We start from the raw sequence: 23,080 nt of genomic DNA on the forward strand, positions 1-23,080 counted from the left end.
GTCACCTGCGCACGAGTGCGATCGATCGCAACCCGTGTGCGCTCGATCGCACATGGCCGTTTCATGCTTTGTCTTCTCTGGTAGTGCGCTCGATCGCACTGTCAGGGGCTCCAACTTTTCCCATTTTCTGTCATTGAGCCCAAATCTTTCAGATTTACTTTCTTTTCTTCCAAAAGCCTACAAAAGCATGGAAAACACATAAAAGAACTAAAATAGCACAAATTAACATACTTAAGGAACTAAAATATATAAGTTTAAGGGCTAAAATATGAATATTTTGACACTTAACACACCCCCAAACTTACATATTGCTAGTCCCTTAGCAATACAAAACTAAAAACAAAATGAAAAACAGAAAACAAAAAGATAAATCCATCTTTTGTGGGATGTACGATTGTATTTAGCATATGCAACAAGCCTTTTAAACACCTAGGAATTGCCTAGAGAACGGGTGGAGTCTCGTGAGGGTTTTCCAGAAATGTTACCAACAAACATCATGCACAGTTCATGTACATATTGCTAGTCTCTTAGCAATACAAAACTAAAAACAAAATGAAAAACATAAAATAAAAAGATAAATCCATCTTTCGTGGGATGTACGATTGCATTTAGCATATGCAACAAGCCTTTTAAACACCTAGGAATTTCCTAGAGGACGAGTGGAGTCTCATGAGGATTTTCCAGAAATGTTACCCAAAACATCATGCACAGTTCATGTTATTCCAAAAATTTAAGGTATCATTCAAAACCACGATTCTCATTCATTAGCAACCTTAGGAAGATAAACTCCATCTTTATAAAGAATTGGAATTTTAAAATTTAATCACTTACAAAAGACATGCTAAGGCATCACAAGTTCGAAAACAGTGTAAAATGAACTAGCACAAAAATATGAAGCTTCCAATTATTTCTAATGTGTAATGTCTCCATATCTCAAAGTTCACTGAAATCCCGATTCAAATGAACAACAATGGCATATATATATATATATATATATATATTTTCTCATCAGGTTGTGCAATGCTTGGTTCCCTTAAGCTTTCTAATTGAACCATGTAACGAGTGTTAAGTTAATGACTCCAAAACCAGATGATTTTAGGGCATTAGGTGTAAAACACCCCTAAAGACTTACTCACTCGAGTAAAAAAGGCTACGAAACTAAACTAACCATGACTTTAACCAAATCAAAATTTTTTTACCTTTTGACGTGAACACTCAATACTTTGAGGCAAGAGGTCCAGTTACTTAGTGAAAAACTTATCAATGATCATATATATATATATGCCAAAGTATCCATCTAATATATCATCTAGTTTTACCCAAGACATAGAAATACACACATCAGACTTCATGTCATACCCCACAAATTTTGTGCTAATGTGCTTGTGTAAGATTAGATCAAACATGTGAATTCTCAACTGTCCTAAGCAAGTAACCAAACTGAAAAACTCAGTTATCAGATCATGTGTTCAAAATTTTAAGCTCACCAATGAAATCAAATCACAATTTTAAGATCAACCAAAATTTTAAGACAAACATGATTATGCATTTTTTTTTCTTTTCACAATTTTTTTTTCTTTTCATAAAATAAAAATAACATAAAAACTGGGACAAAGTGTGTGTAAAGTGTCTCCCATATCCCCAAACTTAAATTACACATTGTCCCCAATGTGTGTATAACATGGAAAAAATTTACCTGGGATATTGACGAAATTGTTTGGAATACAGGAATAGCATGGCTCATAGCACACCCCCAAACTTGAATTGAAGCACACTTGTCCCTGTAAAATAAACACTAGAACAAATAAAAAAGGAAACAAAAACAAAACTAAAAACAATCATCAAAATAAATTGACAAACAAGTAAAAAAATAATAGGATAAACTATGGGTTGCCTCCCATGAGTGCTAAGTTTAACGTCTTCATCCAGACTGTTGTTCTCCCCTTATTCTCTTATTTTTGTCCTGACGAGGATGCTCCTGGATTGGGTATTGTTTGGGATGGGAATCCACCCTGTTTTCTTTCACTCAACTCCTTAGCCATTTGCCCCATTTGCACTTCCAATCTTTGCATAGCTTGCTCGGTTCTTTGTATCGATTGATCGGTTTTTGCATTGATTTGCCTTTGATCATTCATGAATTCATGTACCATACTCTCCAAGTCATTTTGCTTTGATTCTTGGCTTGGTTGGCTTGCTTGTTGGTAGTTCCTCTGCTGCCCATGATGGTTCAGAGTATTCTGATTGTTACTCCATGAAAAATTAGGATGGTTTCGCCATCCTGGATTGTAAGTGTTGGAGTAGGGATTATTCTTGGGCGGATAATTGTTCTATACCACATAATTTACTTGCTCTTGATCTGTAGATGAATACAAGGGGCAAGTATCAGTAGTATGATCAAAATGAGAACATAAAGCACATACCTGAGGCTGCATGGCTTGTTGACTAGGTGAGACGTTCTGAGCAGTCATGGCTTTGACAATCATATCCAGCTTTCTTTCCACAACAGTCACCTGATTTGGGGGTTCACCACTCAGGTTCACTTCATACATGCCTTGCTCTTTACTCCTTACCTCCCTTTGGATGAGAATTGTTGGGAGTGTTCACTTAATGTCTCAAAGAGCTCTATTGCTTCCTCACTGCTCTTTCCATCAGCACACCTTCACAAGCTGAATCAACAATACCTTTGTTAATATCATTTAAACCTTCATAAAAAGCTTGTACCTGATCATCTTGAGGCATGTTGTGATGTGGACACTTAAGAAGCAGCGTGTTGAAGTGATCCCACGCTTCAAAGAATAGATCTCCATCTCTTTGTTGGAACGATTGAATCTCCCTTCTAAGCTGTCTTGTCTTTTGAGCTGGGAATAACTTCTTGAGGAACTTGCTGGACAACTCTTCCCAAGTATGAATAAATTCTGCAGGAAAAGAATTATACCACAACTTAGCATTGTCTTTTAAGGAAAACGGGAATAAGACTAACCTGAGCCTCTCCGGAGTTAGGCCATGAACGTGCTGAAGTTTGCAGAGGTCAAAGAATTCCTTAAGATGCAAGTTAGGATCTTCAGTAGCTGTGCCCCTGAAGTGAGTTAATGCATTAAGTATCTGCGGGGATATATAATACTTGCCTTCCACCGCCGGTTGATAAGCTATGCATGATGGCTGGTTGAGGTTTTTCGAGATGAAAGCCTGCTTCATGGGCCTTCGCACTGGTGGCGGATTTTTTGGCAGCTCTTGCATTGTTTCCTCAACTTCTTCTTCTTTTTATGTGTTGGAATTGTCTCTATGCCCTTGTTGAATGGTCCGCTCAATTTCTGGATCAAGTGGGAGGATGGTTGAGGCTTGAGATCGACGACCTTGCATAAGAACAATTTTCCCTTGTGGTCACAGCAGCTTCAGTACTACTGTGCGGAAGTCCTTTGGAACTGCACTTGATCGCAGGTTAGTACGCTCGATCACACTTGGTCTCCGCTCGATCGCAGTAATAGAATGCCGGGTTTTACAAGCTGAAACAGAACAGAAACAGAGAAGTAATTGGACATGGGTGTCGGCCTTACAACTCATTTACGTAGTGATGGTGTGAAATTTCGTTAATTGGGACTGACGAAAACTTGTGAGGTATTAATTTTGTATTTTCTCATAGGTGAGGTATCAGATTTGACTGTTTTGGAAACCTAGGGGAAAAAATAAAAAAGTGCAAACCGAGGTACTAATAAAGTACTTAACCCAATCTTATATTTAGTCCCTATTCATTTTATTTGAATGTAGTATTTTTAAGTTTTAAGTTGTAAGAATAAAATCCTTGCATTTTATTTTGATTTTAAAAAAGTTTTTTTTTTTTTTTGAAGGAAAATCATTCTTATTTCATTAATAGATGAATCAAGAGTATTAAAACTCTTACAATCACATAACATAACGTTCTGAAAGATCCTAGCCGAAGCTAGAAGATTAAAGTCGTAACTTAAAGATTACACATCAAAGACGCCAAATATCCGCTAACCTATAACTAATCTTCAATTGGAGTAACAGATCTGCGCTAGGCAGACACAAACTAATGCATAGGTAGCCCTTATTCCTCGACCCTATGATCAAAAGGACCCCATGCCGACACACATCCTCCTGAACCCGAAAGCCAAGATATCATTCACATCCCCAACCCCAGGAGTCTGGACCAAAATAACAAGCGAGGAGATCAAGAAAGAGGACATGACCTTATTACAAGCAGTAAGAAAAACATGAAAAATACAGGGAAAATCAAAGCAATACAACTAAAAATTTAAAAATAGGAGCACACTAAGTGGATGACAGCAGCCGAAAGAAGAAAAGCCGATCGCGTGCTTGCCGGAAACCAATGCGTAGATGGCGTTGGAAGCACATCGTGGTGGAGACACGTGAAAAGACCCAGCAGAAGATAGTAAACGGCAAAGTTGGCGCGGAGGAGATCGGCGGCGCACTCAAAGAAATTGGGGGGAAGTTTGAGTGAATCCCCCATGAGCGGCACCCACAAAGTGTGCCCAAACAAACACCTCGCAAGAAAAAATAAACAAGCAAACAAAGAACAACAACAGGAAAAAGAAAGCGAAATCCAAAAACAAATACAAAAAAGAAAAGAAACACAGATCGGGGAAGAGAGGGGGGGACAGATCAAGGAAAGAGAGGGGGAAAGAGAGGAGGGGGGGAGGTGGAGAAACCCCTCCGCTGTGCGGCACTTCCTTGATTTTAAAAAAGTTTTACTATTACTTTATTGTCAAAGTTAATGGTTTATTATTTACTATATGTGTCACATTTAACATATCAACATAAGTGATAGCACCCAGTATCAATGTCAAGTCCTCAAGTATCCAAGTCATCCATAAAAACAAAAGAGCAAATTACGCTTGGACCCGAGGATTTGGATCCTTGGCAATTTATTTCAATTGGAGAGGAGCCGGTTGATAGTTAGGATTTGTTTTAAGCAATTTATGGTTATATGGTGTATCTAAGTAGAGACATTTTTTTTTATATGTCCACACAAGAGGAGGAGAGAATTCAAACTAATGACCTCCGCTTTATTAGGCTTGGTCCTAATTGATTGAGTTCCTTAACGAGAAAAGTAGAGACATTTTTAATAATAATAAAAAATCAAAATATTCAAAACCATTTCAAAACGATGGCTCTCTTCTATTCTATTTCTACGCCAAACGAAATTTCGCCCCCAAACTTTGCCTCTATCTCCTCCCTTAAACTTCATCCTCAAAATCCCCAAAATCGAATAGACAATTCGACGAATCAGCCACCCAACGGACGCTGAGTCACGAACCACCGTACACCGTCGAGTTTCAAGCAACGATATATCGCACGGCAGCAGGCTCTTAAAGCGCACTTTTCAAAGTGGAACCGGAACAGTATACCAACCTTCAAGTAACAGCTGTCACCAAACATCCACAAGAGTTGGTGGGGGGTTTAAGGTTTTTCTTGAAAACGTTGGCAAACGAGTAAAGAAGCCCTCCTGAGCCTGTTTGATCAGAATTCAGAGGGCGGAAAATCATGGGTAATGAGGTGGTAGAGTGTGGAGAGTACTCTCTTTTGAAGGATTTTGGAGTGGAAATTGAAGGAGAAGGGACTTTCTCTCTTTGCTTTTGGGTCTACCTTATGAACTCCACTAAATTACCTGCTACAATCATTCAACAGGTCTTTACTCTAACTGCCCATTTTCTTACTTTGCTTCTTTTTCTTTTAATTCTTTAATCCAGTTTGTTGCTTGGGAAATACCCGTTTCTCATTTTTGTGCAATTTATGGGTTCTTTCGGATGATCACTTGTCTTTTCTTCAATTTTTGTGAATTTGCTACATGGTTACAGAAAATAGTACCCGTTTTTTAGAAACCCAACTGGAATTTTCAAGTTTATTGCAGTGTAGCCTCTATTACCACTGCTGGAGTGGAACAATATCAATATCTTTTGTGTGTGTGTGTGTGTTTATTTATGGTTTGATACATGTGTTTACGTGTCTCATTACTTCATGGTTTGTGATATTTTATTGGTCAGCTATGGTACAAGCTTGTTCAATGTTTTTGATTTGTATGGATTAGTTGTAGGAAACTGCAAATTCCCATTTCTCCTGAGTTATTCAACTGCATTTTGAAATCTATTTTGGCATTTAATCCTCTGTGTTCTTCCTTATTGAGGAAAAAAATATTTCGTTTCTCCTGATGTATTCAACTGCATTTTCAAGTTCATTGTGGCATTCAATTCTCCTTGTTCTTCCTTAGGAGCAAGCCCATTTCTTATTTATGTGTTCTTGGTTTGTTGCCCCGTCATTTATAATTTGTTGTGCATTCGTGTATTCCTTGAATTAGTTTTAGGAATAAGGTATATTTAGCTGTTTTGTAGGTATCATATGCATCTAACCTCAGTTATCTGAACAAAAGTTAATTTTTGTAGTTTGTTTTTTAGATAGTTCTTCTATCTATTTGTTTTTTTTCACCAATGCCTTCATGTCCTCCTTTTGTACTTCTGGATCAGTAGGAACATCAGATATTTAGATCTTTTTGGTTAGTAAAGTGCAAACAAATGTCATTGCAGTTTCTAATGCTCAATTATCACTTTGACTTGTGTAAATCTCCATAAGTATTTTTATCTTTAAAGGGGTGTCTTTATAGACTTCCTGTGTACTTGGGTTGCGCCCCTCTGCGCTTTTCAATGATATTCTTACTTATTTATCAAAAAAAAATCTCCATAAGTTTGCTGGTTAAGATAACCTTCCAATCCCTGGCCAAATTTCTCAATGGGAATAAGTTGTAATTTATTTGCACACTTCAATCTATTCAGAAAATATCGTGAAATTCCAGTTTTGATTAGGTTCCAGATTTCCCCCTGTTTTTCTTTCATGTTTATGTATCAAAATCTTCAGTTTTGAATATGTCAATATGTCCAATTATTTACTTTTGTGGGCCTGATTTCGCCCAAAGCTCATCACTGAAACTAATGCTCTATTCTCCTCAGTACAAAAAGGTGCATGTTTCATTTTCATCATAATCAGTTTTGTCTAATTGTTCAGTCATTCACAAATATTTGATGTCGTTGATTTATCCCTCATGTTTTATGTCTTAGTTGTATTTCATTATAATATATATTGTCATATATAATGCTCTATGCCTCTTGTACATCCTCCACGTTTTATCTATTAGTTGTGTTGCATTATTATTATATATTGTCATATATAATCCTCTATGCCTCCTGTACATCCTCCACTTTTAACCAAGTGATGATAGCCGGTTTTCAGTTCTTCCAAGTTACGCTATATTTGATTTGGAGGGAGGAAAGGATGGGGAGAGAAGGAAGAGGGAGTGGAGGGATGGATTGGAAAAATGCTTTCTCTCCATGTCTTTGGTTGACCTTGGAATGAAGGAGAGAAGAGAAATCAAATGGTTGGACCAGATGTAGAATAAAATATGTAAACTATATTCTCTCTCACAACCATTTCTTTCAGGTGGAAAGGATTTGGTGTGTGAAGGAAAGGGACTGCATCTCTCTTTCCATTTCCATCTAACTGAATGAAGGAAATACCTTTCCTTTTTCCCTTTCCTTCCCACTTTAGATCAAACAAAAGGGTCAATTCTGTTCTGCCCTCAACTTTCTACATCTATATTATCCATCTTTTTTCTTTAAAAAAAATCATGAATTGACAAGCAACATTTACCTGATTCTTAGATGCCTGTCTATTTGTTGAATTTAGTTGTGTCTAGAATTGTGAGTTCATTTATAATTTAAGTGCTAGAGCAGGTCTGACTCATTGCTGCTTCTTTCCAACTCACGTGCCTATGCTTCTTGCCTGTCAGTTTCTGTGCTGCATTGGTCCCATTAATGAATCAAAATTGACAATTGAGTGGATTCACATTTTTTATGTCCATATGAAGACTTCTATATGTCTTTTCAATTCTCATATCCTCTTTCTTGTTCTTTTGATTTGCCAATGTGGGAAAATTTGTGCACATTCTGTTTTTGCTAGTACTGTATTTTATTCTATATTGAGGTATTAGTATTTTGTAAGCACTTGAAAGTGTTCTTTAGTTCCTCTAAATGCACTTAATTGAAGAGCATAGGTTCACCATTCTGCGTATTTTTAAGATTTGGATGTTTTTCTGTAATTAGACAACAAGCAAATCACTGTGGTAAAGACTTTTTCTTATGGTTTTATATGATTATCACTATATAGAACTACAAAAATTCCCCAAATCCACCAGCTTAAACCATATATTATGCAGTCAAATAACCCTATCACTTTTATAAGGAATGGAATATATTAGTGAGGATCAAGTCTAAGAGTTCTCTACGAACTATGTGAGTCTGCAAAATTAAATAATTGATCTATATTTCCAACGTTGTAAGATGTTTTCGTCTCTAAGGGTTAAGATTTCTGGTTGTTGTCATTCACCTAATGACAGTACATTTTTAATGCCCAATTATTGTTATTCATGTAGATTCTATTTTAATTATTTATGTTTTTAAACTCTGACAATAAATTGGTGGCTAACGTTCACTTGAGCATGCAGGTGCACTCAGCTAGCATTGGCGGTACTCCTTTTCTCATTCTAGATGAAAAAAAGAGAATGATGCTTCTGCCGTTGCTTCTCTTACACAAAGAAGCTCCTGATCCTGCAAATTCCACTTCCTGGACCAAAGTTCCACATGCATCCATGAAGATTGAGTCTCCTTTTGAAAAATGGATTCATGTTGGATGTGAGGTTTGTGATATTGAATAGTTAGAGATTCCCCTTTGTCAATTTTTTGTTGTTGTTTTGGTTTTTTGGTGCGGGTTTATCTAACATTGTGAGATGATCTGCACAATAGTTTTTTTCTAAATGATTATCTATTGTTAGGGATAAGGGGAGCTGAACTGTATTGGTGTTACTTCATCCATGCTCTTAATTTCTGTGCTTATTTTCTTTCTTTGACATGTATTGTTCTCTTTTACCTGTGTCTGATAACTTTTAGAACTAGTATTATTCTCTTATTTACATCTTAAGGTTGTCTCTTCATGTTGGAGTTTATGAATTTTCATCTGTGATGCATAATACTTGAGAGCAATGGTTCCTGGAAATTTTCATGAGTCACTGTTTTAGACAAAAGTGAACGGAAATGAGAAGAATACGTGATTTAGAAATTGGGAATAAGATTTTATGTGGATAAGCTCGATATACTGGATTATTGTTGTTATGTTTTAGAGCTGCAAATTTTTTTCAAGTTTTTAAATTTTAAATTTTTAAATTTCAAGTTTTTTTTGGAAATTTTATATTCCCAAAAAAAGAAGAAGAAGATATATATCTTCTCTCTTAATATATATATATATTAAGAGAGAACATGAAATGGAAAACAAAACAAGATGGAGAAGAGAGAGAAACAGGAACAGGCCTCTCAATGGTCATAAAAGAAAAGATAGACCTGTATAATGTGGAATAACAAAAGCATTAAGAGGGTATGTTTTTTGGTTATTGAAGCCTCACAAAAATATCACATATTTGGCCTAAAGCTGTTACTGAGTAAATGCCCTGTGTGTAGAGTACACTATGAAGCAGTTCAGGTGTACTGCTCTAGTATTAGTGAATGTGATATTCTGTGTTCTTTTCGGAGTTAATGAGATGCTTATTATTGATGTGTTCATTTCAGGTTTCTACAGATTTTGTTCAGCTTCATATTGATGGAGAGATTGTGGAAGAGAAGCGTTTGTGTTCCTCATTTGACAAAGATTTGACTTCAAGTAGTTTAAGGAAAATAAATTTGGCCCATAATGGTGTAGATGGTGACAGTCTGCAGGGTTATGTCCACAATGTGGAAGTTTTGCCTCCAACTTTATCTATTAAGAATCACCATGAAAAGGTACAATGCGGTTTTAGTTCTTGAATCCTCAAAATTTTTTATGTTCTCTTTCACTTGACAAATACAATGTCTGATGCCAGGATGCACCTCTAAAATTATCTATTGATAATTCATCTGCCTCTGAAATTGAAGTAGGCAGCGATGGTGTTTGGAGTATTATTGGTGGCAAGGTCAGAGAGATTCTTTATGTGGCATGTTTCTTGGTTGTCCTGTTGTATGCATCAACTTTTTTGTTGGAAATGGAAGCATATTTGGAGTAATTCCTTACGTTTTCCTTTCACATGATTTTTTATGGTATATGCACTTGTGTGTATCTTTTGAGATGCGTCTAATATTTATCCCTACATCAACTTCTATGTATGTTGTCGTGATATTTTTCAAATTGATTTGTTAAATGTTGTAGCTTCAATATGTTAGCCATTTTAATCATATGACAATCGATAACTAGGTCCATTACTTATGTTGATGTTCTTGTAGTCCGTGTATAAAAGGAAATCTCTGACTTACATCTATTGAAAAGAATAACATATATCTGCAAGAGGGCTCTTGTTGTGCTCTAATGGAGTCCTGAGTTTTTGTGGGCTTTGGGTTTCTGTTGTTGGGGTTTGCAGGTTTTTCTTTGCTTTTGTTACTTTTTTCTGTTTTGGTGTCCTTTTTGTATACTTCCTGTATGCTTAGGGGTGCTTTACAATTTTTATGATATTCCTTTGATTACCTATATAAAAAAAATATTTCTAAGCCCCAAACCACCTCTGAGCAAATCGGAGAACAAATCTTAGACTAACTAAGTAGATAGAATTTGAACTTGTCACCAACTCCACCAAAAAATCCCTTGGCAAATTGGAAAGAGTGCTTTTAATCAATGTCAACCTACCACCCTCAGACACATAAAGCCTCTTCTAACCAGCCAAATGACATTCTATTTTTTCAACAATGTCATCCCATATTAATTTACCCTTGTACTAAGCCCCCAAAGGAAGACCCAAATACTTTAAATGCAAAGAGGAATCCCTACAACTAAGGATACGAGTTAACCTTCTAATATCATCCATAGTGCCAACAAGAACTAATTCTGATTTAGATAAAGACATGATATAATTTTACCCCAAGCAGCAAAGGCCGAGCACACTAGCATGAAAGTTGTTGCGCGTTAGTGCATCCATTTTCTTGCTTGAATCAAGATAGACTAGATTATCTTTATCTAAGTGACTTTTGAAGTTAGCTCACGCTACACAGTAATAATTGACTACATTTTTTTTATTTATTTGAATTCTCAACCTTGAGACAACTTCAAAACATTAGAAGAGGCAGCGTAAATGATTGAAATGATCTAGATTTGCCTCATGAAAGATCAAAATATCATTTTCAAACAAGAGATGAGACACTAGTAGCTCATCATTATTCTTCGATCCCACTGAAAAACCTAATTAGAGTCCCCTATCCGTTATGGCGGACAACATTATACTCAAAGCTTCCATGACAACTACAAACAGCATATGTGATAAAGGATCCCACTGTCCCAACCAACATGAGTTATTAAAGAAACAAGATGAAGATCCATTAATCAGAATGGAGAAACACACCATAGAAATACAGTGAGCTATCCAACCTCCATTTCTCCCCAATGCCACATCTTGTCAACAAATACAGTAGCAAACCTTCGTTAACATGATTGTAGGTCTTCTCTAGGTCCAACTTATAGAGCACACCAGGTTCACCTGATCTAATTCCGCTATGAAGACATTCATTGGCTACCAAAACTGAATCTAAGATCTGTCTCCCCCTGATGAATGCATTTTGAGACCTGAAAATAATCTTCTCCAAAACTGTTTTCTGCCTGTTTACTAGGACTTTAGAGTTGATTTTATAAACCCCACCCACAAGACTAATGGGGCGGAAGTCCTTAATATTCACAGCCCTAGCTTTCTTAGGGATGGGGGGAATAAAAGTTGCTTTGATGTTCTTTTCAAACTTCCCACGAATATGAAACTCTTGGAAAACATTCATGAAATCCTCTTTAATAACCTCCTAACAAGTCTGGAAAAAAGCCATAGAAAAACCATCAGGGCTTAGTGCCTTATCACCTTTGCCATATAGTAGTCTAAGTTATTAATGTTAGATCTTGTTCTGTAGCTTCTATGTCTTTTATGCGTAGTTTAAACATTCTTGATTATTAGTTTGAGGACTAAGTTCTCGAATTAAGATTTCCCTGTCAACTTCAAATTTTCTTTTTAAGCATAACAAAAGAGAAGATACATGTATACGCTGAGTGTAGGATGTCTCATTGTCTAAGGTTGTAATATACTAGAGTGATTCTTATGCATGTTGAAATTGTGAATCAATTCCCCCCTCCCCCCAATACTTTTGATCTATATGGCATTCAGATCCGAAGTAGTTTGTGTTATGGCTTTGTATTATTTAAGAGTGCTAACAACAACTTCCTTTTGATTTTCCGTAGATTTAGGGAACAAAACTACTTTTTGTTTTCTTTTCCAAATACACTCCACAATAGCTTTCTTTATCATTCTCTATACCATTAAAATATTATTTCTTTACAAAATACAAGTTCCTTACCTACCCTTACATTTTTTACAAAAGTCCAACACAATCTCCAATGAAAGGCAAAAAGAGAAGAGACGACAGATGGGAGAAATATTTTGTGTTAAAATAATGGATAGAGAAGGTATAGGCCCACTGTATTGGGTAGCACTTTAGCATTTCCAATATTTAAGGAAGCAATAGGGAAGTTGCTGCATGTGACATTTTGTGGTTTTTTTAATAGCATTATAGCATTCCTAATATTCAGGGAAGCAATAGGGAAGCTGCTGAATGTGACTTTCCGTGGGTTTTTTGTTTTAGATTTTTCCTATATTTAGGGAAGGGAAGAAGTTATAGGGAAGCTGCTGCTATACTTTCTTGTACCATCAAATAAATTTTCTTTTTTTGATAATTTGTACCATCAAATAAATTAATATATATATATATATATATAGGTTCTATATATTTCCTTTCTTACTAAGCATTCTGTCTCATGTTAAATGCCTTTTCAGCACAATGCTGTACAAATTATCGTCCATTCTCCATATAATTGTCCACTTTTTCTACTCAGATTTCTTCTAATGTGTATTATTGCCTCCGTTCACAGGCATCTTGTCGCCGGAACTTTTCTTTGGATGTTGTTTTATTAGATGCCTTGGGTCAGACTGTAAAGAAGGATATTGAGGTTTATCTATCTGGATTTTCATATTATACAATTCACCATACTGTTTACTTGTTGGTTTTGGCAATAATTTTAGTTCTTATATTTACACATTGCTTGTTTTGACAGGTTGTTGCTTCACTTTTGTATGCTGACAATGGGGCACTTGTGGAAAAGACTACTGATGGAGAAGCTCCTCTTTTAGCTAGCTATGATGGAATTGAATATGCTTCTTGTCAAAGACCAAGTAAACTGTTGCAGGGGCGTGCATCCTTTAAGCTCAAGATATCTCAGGTGCTAATATTATGTGTAAAATGTTACTTTTGACACCTCCTATGTGAACATATATGGAATTCTCTCCCTAGAATTGGTAGGAAGATTTATAAGCAACTTGCTTGTATATTCAAGTCATGACATTTGCGATGGGCCACAAGCAATACAATGTTTCATAAGGTTTTGGATGTTAGAGTTGATCAATTAGAATTGATCTTCAAGGTAGGCATATTCAATGGGCCCATCTTATGGTGCAACTTGTCACTTGATGCAGTTGGCTAGTCTTCCTTTTGAACATTGCATGGGCCTATCTTATGGAATCTTTTTTCTCAAGTGAGGAAACGTTGTGGTAACGTCACTTAAAATGTGCCCACTATATAGGGCAGGACAAGGGGATCTGTGAGAGTACAAAGTTTAGGTAATGATGATACGATCGTTTACAACTCTACAGGTTTTACATTTGCTTGTGGGCAGTTCCCGGATAATTACCCATCTGTTCACATGCTGTTCTAGAACTTGTACTTATGAAAGTTACTAAGTCATCGCAAGACACACTTTATATAAGGTAAAATGGATTTCCTACATGTTGTAGAAAATTGTTTTCATTAAGGCACTTTAATGTTTATATTTCATTTTTCCATCCTACCATATGTAAATTTTAGGAATGCTCTTTACCACTGAGAGAGAGGAGAGGATGAAAATGGATGTGCTTGTGTTTGGGTGATTGTGACTCATGGTCTTTATCTTGTTTCCTTTTTAGTAATATTTTGACACAAAAAGAGTTGTGGGTTCAGGTCTGCTTTGCATTGTGACATCAATTTTGTTTAGGATTCTAAAATGTTTCTCATGTTTCTCATGTTAATTGCCTATTTTAGTGTAAATCTTTGATTTGATCTTAATTGTGTGACTTGACTGGTAAATCTCATAATTTAGTTTTTGTTAAGACCATCTTGTTGGTAGGATCTTAGGTTTCCTTTTTATTGGATATATTGCTGTGCTTATGAAGGCAAAATCACCATAACACTGAAGGCAAAGTAGCGGACCTAGTGGGTTTCTACTGCTGACCTTGCTTTTAGTCATTGTCTGCTTATGCATGGTCCCCACGTAACTGGTTTAAATAGTATCTAATTGTAAAGAGATAAAGTCACACATTTGCATGTGGTGCCCATGCAAGATCCTGCATAAGGTTGTCCTTAAAAAGTACTGATATCTATTATTCGAGAATTATTTTGTCTATCAGGAAAGCAAGTGGTCTTTCCCTGAATTAGCGTCTTTAAGTGTGTTATGACTGGAAAGGTCCCCCTATCTTGCGTAGCACAAATAGAAATAGCATTCCAATTTTTCTTTTGCTCAGAGGTCAAATTTTGTCTTAGGTTTATGTGCAGGCCAGTTGGTTGTGTACCACTGGAATTTGTCAATGACTTCTCTTTCTTTTTAATTTCAGCTTTCGTCAAAGTGTGATAATAGGCTTTTCCGTATCAGATTTCACATGATTAAAAGGGAAAGTTATCCATTCTTTGAGGTATTCTCCCCTCCAATTCGTTGTATATCACGGGGCCGTAATACTCGGGTATCCTCTTTGACATGGAAAAGATCAACTTCTGCCATCCATCCTCTTAATTTATCTCAATCATCTGGAATGGATGAGGGGTCGTTAGAAATTCAGCACAACTCTGTACATGAAGCAAAACCCTGTCCATTATCAAAGCGGGTTAGATCAGGACATGATAAAATATCTGCAGCCTTTAAGATTGGCCCTACCTTGGAGCGACCTGATGAGGAATGCAACTCTCATGCTTGGACAGCTAATCAGGTATTACTGGTTTTTTCTTTTTTCAGTTATTTTTCTTTTATCCAGAACACCCACTGATAGAGCATCAAATGCCAATTGAACTAAAAATGGTATGTGGTATGCAAAAGTGGTTAGGTTAGTTTGGTCAAATTTTGAGAATTGTTTTGGGTTTTGAAAAAAGTGAAAATTGAGAATTGTTTTGGTAGGGGCCACATTTGAAAAAGTGTTATATATAAAGTCCACAGAAGAGAATTTGTTTGGTAAAGATTTGAGAAGTGTTCCAAAAAAATAAAAGAAACAAAATGTGAAAAAAGAGCTACTAGAGCTAGTCTCCACGGGTTTTGGCCGCTTGGCAGTAAGCACTGTGGTGGTGATTTGGCGGCTACTACAGGACTGCAAGACAAATCAGTGGCCACGTACCACTGGGCAGGCCGCCACCAAACCATCTGCTACTTTTTTTATTTTTTAATTATATATATATTTTTTTATATGTAACAAGCAACATCCACGCTTGGAAAAATTAGTCTGTGTTTAGTTATTTTTTGAGAAGTCTTTTGTTTTTTAAAAGAGTTTTGTGGATTGTTTTGAAAATTGTGTTAGTGTTGGAGGCTACATTTGGAAATTTGTTTGGATAACTGATATTTGAGAAGAGTTTCAGTGTTTGAGAAGCGAAAATGGTTTTTAAAATTATTCCAAATAGATGGGACACTTGTTGTATGGAACTTACTCATGCAAGAAATGGCATGCCAAAGTTTTGGATATGAGATATGTATCAAATACTCTTGAGATGATTGGATAGTTAAGCCAAAAAGAAAAAAAGGGGGAAAGGAAAAAAAGAGGAATCTGATTAGATACAAACCAGACCGGTGTGCCCAAGTCTATGTAAGTAGTAAATAATCATAGCCAGTCATTTTCAGGGAATTCTGACCTTTTCCCCTGTCTATGTATGTATCATTAGCTTAAACCTATTTTACCGCATATTACAGTACCTCTTCTTGCAATCCAGGTTGCAATTTTGGAACTGTGGATCTTCCTGATTAATGCCTTGAATTCTGTAGTTAACAAAGTATACTCATATTTTTCTTTTAATTTCTTTTGGGTTATGATTTATTTTTGTCTCTTTTAGCAAGTGCTGGATCCTATGGTCTTTTTCGATTCTTATATGCTGCACATACCCTTGGAAACATATTCTGGGATGATGACCTTAAAGTTTCTCTAAGATAGATGGGACTTTATATATGTTGTAAAATCTAGCCTCATTTGAATAATACTCTTAATTAGGTTGAGAATGAGGTTGGGACAAGTTTGGAGGGAAGACATGAAAAACTTGAAGAAGTAGATGACTCGCCATCTGATTCAGAGAGTACTGGAGAAGGAGATTCATCTTTTAAGAGTATGTCAAGTAGAAGAAGTCCAATATCAGACATGACCATTTTCAAATACTCCCTTTCAGGCTTAAATGAGAGGTCTTTTATGCTCAAGGAGATTGCTTTGTCTGCTTCTGACAATGAACTTTCAGAATTCGCGCATCAGGTGTCTCTCTATTCGGGATGTTCACACCACCGGTAGGTAATCTAGAAAAAGCAATGCTTAATTAGTGGCTGTAGCCAAATTGGAGTTTAAGTAGCCATATCATAATATCCCATTTAGCATGATGATTTGCCATTGATGTTTGTAGTGACAAAAATATCTTGCTGCCATCTTCATTGAGAAATGCTCTATAAGTTTGACCAATACCTCAATGGTTTTGCCTCAAGGTTTTCCTATTTAAGTTTCAAATCACAATGACAGTGTTATGTTCACATTTTACCGAGTAATGCTATAAGTTCCTCTTATGTCTCTTCAAGAATGATGTGACTCATAAAATCACTATTGGACTTGTGATTGATTATTATTAGATTTTGATCAATTGGTGATTTTAAAAGTCACCTCATTTTTAGAGTGACACGAGAGGAACTTCTAGAATTACTCCCTTTACATGATATGTATCTGCTGGATTGAAAGAAAGATCATGCACGACTATAATGCAAATAATTTACATCGAGAGCTCGAAACTATGAATTATATCCACTCAAGGAAGCTCGCTTATGCCAAAGTCCAAATTGGCCCTAGGATACATATATACTTTCTTATTGTTCTTTGCTCCCTTTCCTATGTCTTCATTTCTAGTAGGGCAGATTTCTTCCCTATCAAGGGATTATTATTGGATCAACCAAATGGTCACCGCCATCCCTTTACCTCTTCTCCTTTATAATAATTTCGTAGGCACCAAATAAGTATTGCCAAGAGATTGATAGAGGAAGGAACAAAAGCTTGGAATTCGATTTCACAAAACAACCATAAAATTCGTTGGGAGGACGTGGTTTTTGAGATTGAAGAGCACTTTATGAAGGTTGCTTGTTGCAGTTCTAGATCTCTAACACAACAGGTTTCTTCTTCCACCCCCTCTCACAATGTATTGTCATGATTTTTTAACTATTAAACATTGGTAGCTAGCAATTTATTTGATTACTTGTTGAAACATCTAAGTGTTTGAGACATTATGGTGATATTGACGAGGCAGATATCATCTTTTCCTATATTTAATATTACCTTTCATTTCTAAAGATGTGCATTATGAGTTTACAAGATATGTTACATGTATGTATATGTATATATGTGTGTGTGTGTGTTTATTATTATATAAAATGGATTTACACTTATAAGTGTTGCATACAGATGAGAATGAATTGGGACCTTTTTTTTTTTTCTGAAAAGATTCAGTTGTTAGGATGTTGTGTCCCAGAGGGGGAAAAAAAAAGAAGAGGAAAAGAAAAACAAATCAGCTTTTGCTATTTTGTCAGATGGTGTCAGTGCAACTGCTTTCTTTGCTTCTTCTGTTGTCTCTGTTTGATATAACTTGTAAGCAATATGGTCTGCATCCTTCATGTATCTGTTAGTCTCTAAGATTTGAAATCCTGATCATTTTCTATTTGCTGTCCATTCCGTTTTATAAGTAGAAAAGAAAGGAAGAAAGAGAGAGAAGAAATACTCGCATTCGATGATGATTCCATACGGTTTACATGGGCTTAAATAGGAGAGCATACAACACTTAATATGGAAAGAAAATGTTGCTGTATATGCTTTTAATTACATGCTGGCTCTAGGATAGAATTACAATGATAATATTATGGTTTATTTTGTGATATTTATTTTCTTCTTCAGAGATCTTATTGATAAGTTTCTCTGTGGTCTTTACTTTTAATTCCTTTTGTATCCTCACACAACCATCCTGGTTAAGATATATGAAATTTCAGTTTCCCTTTTCTTGAGCAAAATCGATATCTGGTGGACATTTCTTTGGAAAGACATACGATTTCTCAGCCAATCAATTCTATTTAAATCGTCATTTGTAAAAAGCTTTTTGCTTTGGAAGAATGAATTATGTGTCATATGCACTATCTCATGCAAGTGATGCTTTGATAAATTTCTCAGAAAAAGCTCCCATGTCTAATTTAGTTTCTCCCTGAAAATAAGGTTAAGGAACGCCTCTACATGTATATATTGTTAAATAAGTACTTATTCTGAAAGCTTATGTTAATAGGAATGAGTGAATTTAACTCTTTAATTAATATTCCAACATGCCCACGTAGCCCAAACTCTCCCTCAATGAGACCTAATATATGAAATATTTAATAGAAATAGGAGGCAAATTAAAAAGTTAGGGTTCGAATTCAAGACTGCTCTGATATCATGTTACATCATTCCTTATCCAAAAGCTTAAACTGAAAGGATTGGTGAATTTATTTACTTAATTATTTGATTAATATTTTGAGATATACAATGTTCAGTTTTTTGTGAAGACAGATATAGGCAGGCTTTGGCAGTTCATGTGCTAATCTTAGATGGATTGGTTTATGACTAGAAAACTCTATGATATTTGAGTTTGCAAGCTCATCTAAATTAAACATACCTCAAAATCCTGTGACTATTAAGCAACCTGGTTCCAGTTTGTCGCAAGTAGCCTTTGCTCATCATTTTTCAGTGAAGGAAGCAACATCATGAATGATGAAGCTTGAATCTATTGCCATGCATGTCCTTATGGGCGTCATTTTTGTACTCATGTAATATGTTGAATTCCATTACTTTGTTCGGTGCTCAATGGAACTTATAAAAGCTGCGTATAGACATGTCTATCAACCTTATTATTAGATTGGGATGAAAGAATAATAACACAAATACGTCCTACTAATCATGACCATGTCAGAAGTGCCTAACAATGGTAACTAACAAATTGAATCTTAGTGAGCAGTTCCAATTGCTAAAAAATTGGAGAAAGTGATAATCATGTTGTAGTTTCTACATGCACTTGCAGTGTCCTACCTCTGTAGTTTAAGCATTGAAGATGCTTTGTAGTCTATTCTTATTGTAGGATGTGATGCATTCAGATTTTCAGAATTCATGCACTTGCCCCCATAGGAACTCAATAATGCGAGTCAGAACATTGTCTATATCATTTTTCTTTTCATTCTATTATTTGTGAATTTCAATTGCCATACTTCAGAAATAGCTTTGGTTTACTAAATTAAATCCTTGATTGCTCGTAAATGGACATTTATAAGATGAAGATACTAGCCTCCATTGTTTTGCTGATTTCTATTTTACTTTAGGACTTTGAGCTTCTGAGGAGAATCGCTGGATGTCGAGAGTATCTTTCCCAAGAGAAGTTTGAGAAGATGTGGTGTTGGTTATTCCCTGTAGCTTTCACATTATCAAGAGACTGGATTAATGCAATGTGGAGTTCTACGTCTCCTAAATGGATTGAGGGATTCATAACAAAAGAAGAAGCAGAATTTTCACTTCAAGGTCCAAGGGGCGTCCAAGAGCCTGGCACGTTTATACTCCGGTTTCCTACTTCTAGGAGCTGGCCTCACCCTGATGCTGGCAGCTTAATTGTGACTTATGTTGGCAGTGATTGCACTCTTCACCACAGGCTGCTGTCCCTTGAACCAATTTATTGGTATCTAGTTAATTTTCACTTTTCCTTCTACTTTAAATTATATGCCTGTATTTACAAGAAAACTGTTGAACATATACTAACTTGAATAAAACACAATCGAGGGCAAAGTGCAAAACTAGGAGTTAAAAGCAGAATAGTCTAAAGGCCTCTGTAACTGATGATTAGGTGGAAAAAATGCAATTATATTATAGCATAACCCCATTTCTGGCCAAGGATAGGTGACTTCCATATTTAGCAGGAAAATGTTTTTCATGTTTGCAGTTCTTCAGATGATAATGTAGTTCGGAGATAAGATCTTAGAATGGAACAGTGGAATACAGCTTGGTTAAGCACAGCCGAAACAGCTTCTTGGTGAAGTTTAATGTTGTGATTGACCAATCAACTCTATATGATATATGCTTTTGATATGCTAATTTAGCCTGTGGCCAATGAGCTTTAGCTCAAATGGTACTTCCTCCCTTTGTAGCAAGGTGGAGGGTGAGGTCGTAGATTTAAGTCCCATCGGGTGCATAACTTACCAATACAAAAAAAAAAAATGAAAAAAAAAAAAAAAAAAGCCTGTATATCAGTATCTGATGATGGCATGTACAATGTGCAGCATACATGCACCACCACTCTTATATTATCTATCTAGTCTTTTCTTTTCCGCCTCCACCAAATGGAGCATCTTCATTTATCATTTTTATTTGGAATATATCTTGTTGCCTAAAGTAGAAAATATGAATATAGAAAAACCTGCTTGAAATTGACAAAATAGAATTCATGTTGCTCTTTGTTTTTGTGGTTCCAGTGAAAGAGAAACTAATGTGAAACCACTGCAAGATATGCTACTGGCAGAACCTGAGCTCTCTCGATTAGGAAGGCAAGATATTCTTCCACCTCCATTTATTAATCTTCTCTCTACAGATTGAATCCCAGACATTGCATTCATGAATATTAACTATCTATGCATCTGTTGCTTTAAAATTTGCAGGATAATAAGAAGTCATTAGTTTTGCTTGTGCAGCAAAATATCCTTCTGCTCAGTTTAGAGCAACCATTCTTGTGCCTTCATTACCATTCTTATGTATCTTTTTTTTTTTTTTTGGCTTTTTCTGTTATTCTTTGGTGTCCATTATGCATATATGTAGATCAGTATATTGACAATGGCGGTGTCTATAATGTAAAAACCTTCAGTGATTGTAACAGGGGATCATCCATTCATTTATAGCTGCAAAAACAAAATATATATATATCAAGTATCATTTTTTCCTACTTTTTCTTTATTTTTAAGTTGGCTGGAACAACCAAGCCCTGTCTAATTTTCAACATACTTATTCTGATTCTGAGTGAGCATTGGCAAAGGGCAAATCGTTTGCTTTTACTTTGAAACGGATAGTATGTGACATTTTTCAAGACCTATTTTTCACATTTTCAATAAAGAATATTCTTTAAAAAGGAGAGCACCAACGAATAGTGACCTATAGTAATGTTGCTGTTCGGATTGCTCGCAACAAATGGTAATTTTGTTGTTTAGACAACCTTTCCACTTGCTCAAACAAATGGATTTTATAAGGGCTTTATCACATTTGTTGTTTACATTACTAGCAATTCGGCTAGTAAATTTCTGTGAATTCGGATCCATCACTAACTCTGTTGTGAGATGACAGAATGGAAAGTGTGAGGGGAAAGATCTTGTTTTAGGTATATACAATCCCCTGAATTCATAAGGCGGTTTTATAAAAGGAACCAGAAAAAAAACAAAAGAGGAATGAATAGGTTGGATGGAATCAACTGCTCTTTCTTTAAGGCCATGGCCACCCTCACCCCGCAATTCATAAGGCAAACAAAAAATTTCAAGGTTAAAAAAAAAAAAAAAAAACTTTATAAGTTGATTTTTCTTTTTTGCCTATTGCCCCTACCAACTAAATTTTTTTGGCCCTTAGACCCGTGTTCATACTAATCTTTGCCTTTGATATATATATATATATATATATATATATATATATATATATATATTATGAAAACAAAAAATTTCAAGGTAAAAAAAACAAACTTATATATATATATATATATTACCCCAATGAATTGAAATCTGTTACACTAAGCTGCATTAAACTACTATTTTGTTACAATTATCTCCCTTGGCGCGTGTGGAATCTCATTATATCAGACAAAATATTTCATTTTTAGATGTTAAATCTTTTTAAGGATGAAAATAGCCTCAAATAAAATTAGAATACCAAAAAAAAAAAAAAAAAAAAAAGAAAAGAGTGATAAAAAAAGAATTAAATAAAAATATAAAAACTAAAAAGCTAAAAGAAACAATCTTAAACTTAGTGGTTGGTTGGGGGTGGCCAAGCCACCCCGTGTGATTTAGTGGTGGCCGAGCCACCCACCAAATGCAGCCACCCCCAAAAAATATTTGGTGGCTGGCTCAGTTGAGGACTCCCTATGACTCTTAAGGGTGGTTCGGCCACTAGTGTCTAGGTGTTAGGCCACCCCTATACTGTCATAAACACATTAATTTGTTTAAGATAACCTTTAAATTAGTTGAAACTATCAAATTACTTATTGAATGCAGTATTAAACAATAACAAATAATATTCAGTTTAATATATTAAAGAAGGTATACACAATATTATTAAATTTTCTAGAGGAAAAAAAAAAAAAGGTCATATTTTGTATTAATAATTTCTTCATCTCTTAGATAGTCATTAGAAAGTGAAAAGTAAGAGTTTTAAGATATTAACTTTACATGCTTATCAATAAATCCGGAAATTTGGAAAAAATTGTTGAAGGCAATGTTGGGAGTGTTTAATTGCAAACACTAAATTCTAATGATAGTTAACAATAAGTGATAGATTTTGTTATTAAACGATATGGGGCTTACACAACAATAACAATTAAAAAAGTGTAAATGATTAGATAACAAAAATGCTTTTTTGCAATCTGGCGCCCTTCTCGCATACATCTCAGTATTA

General features: G+C 35.5%; 1 protein-coding gene across 1 annotated transcript; it reads left to right on the plus strand.

Annotated features, from left to right (window-relative positions):
• Positions 1 to 5,151: 5,151 nt before the first annotated feature.
• On the plus strand, positions 5,152 to 21,369 carry LOC132176285 (SH2 domain-containing protein A). The gene is made up of 12 exons (XM_059588448.2): positions 5,152 to 5,667; positions 8,531 to 8,722; positions 9,645 to 9,854; positions 9,935 to 10,024; positions 13,000 to 13,077; positions 13,183 to 13,347; positions 14,771 to 15,139; positions 16,400 to 16,683; positions 17,384 to 17,546; positions 19,768 to 20,117; positions 20,908 to 20,979; positions 21,091 to 21,369. Exons 1-12 carry the CDS (start codon positions 5,524 to 5,526, stop codon positions 21,107 to 21,109), a joined length of 2,136 nt encoding a protein of 711 aa, XP_059444431.2. The 5' UTR covers positions 5,152 to 5,523; the 3' UTR covers positions 21,110 to 21,369.
• The last annotated feature ends 1,711 nt before the right edge of the window (positions 21,370 to 23,080 follow it).

The sequence above is a fragment of the Corylus avellana genome, chromosome 3 (genome assembly GCF_965113065.1).
Source record: "Corylus avellana chromosome 3, dhCorAvel1.hap1.2, whole genome shotgun sequence".
Taxonomy (NCBI): Eukaryota; Viridiplantae; Streptophyta; class Magnoliopsida; order Fagales; family Betulaceae; genus Corylus; species Corylus avellana.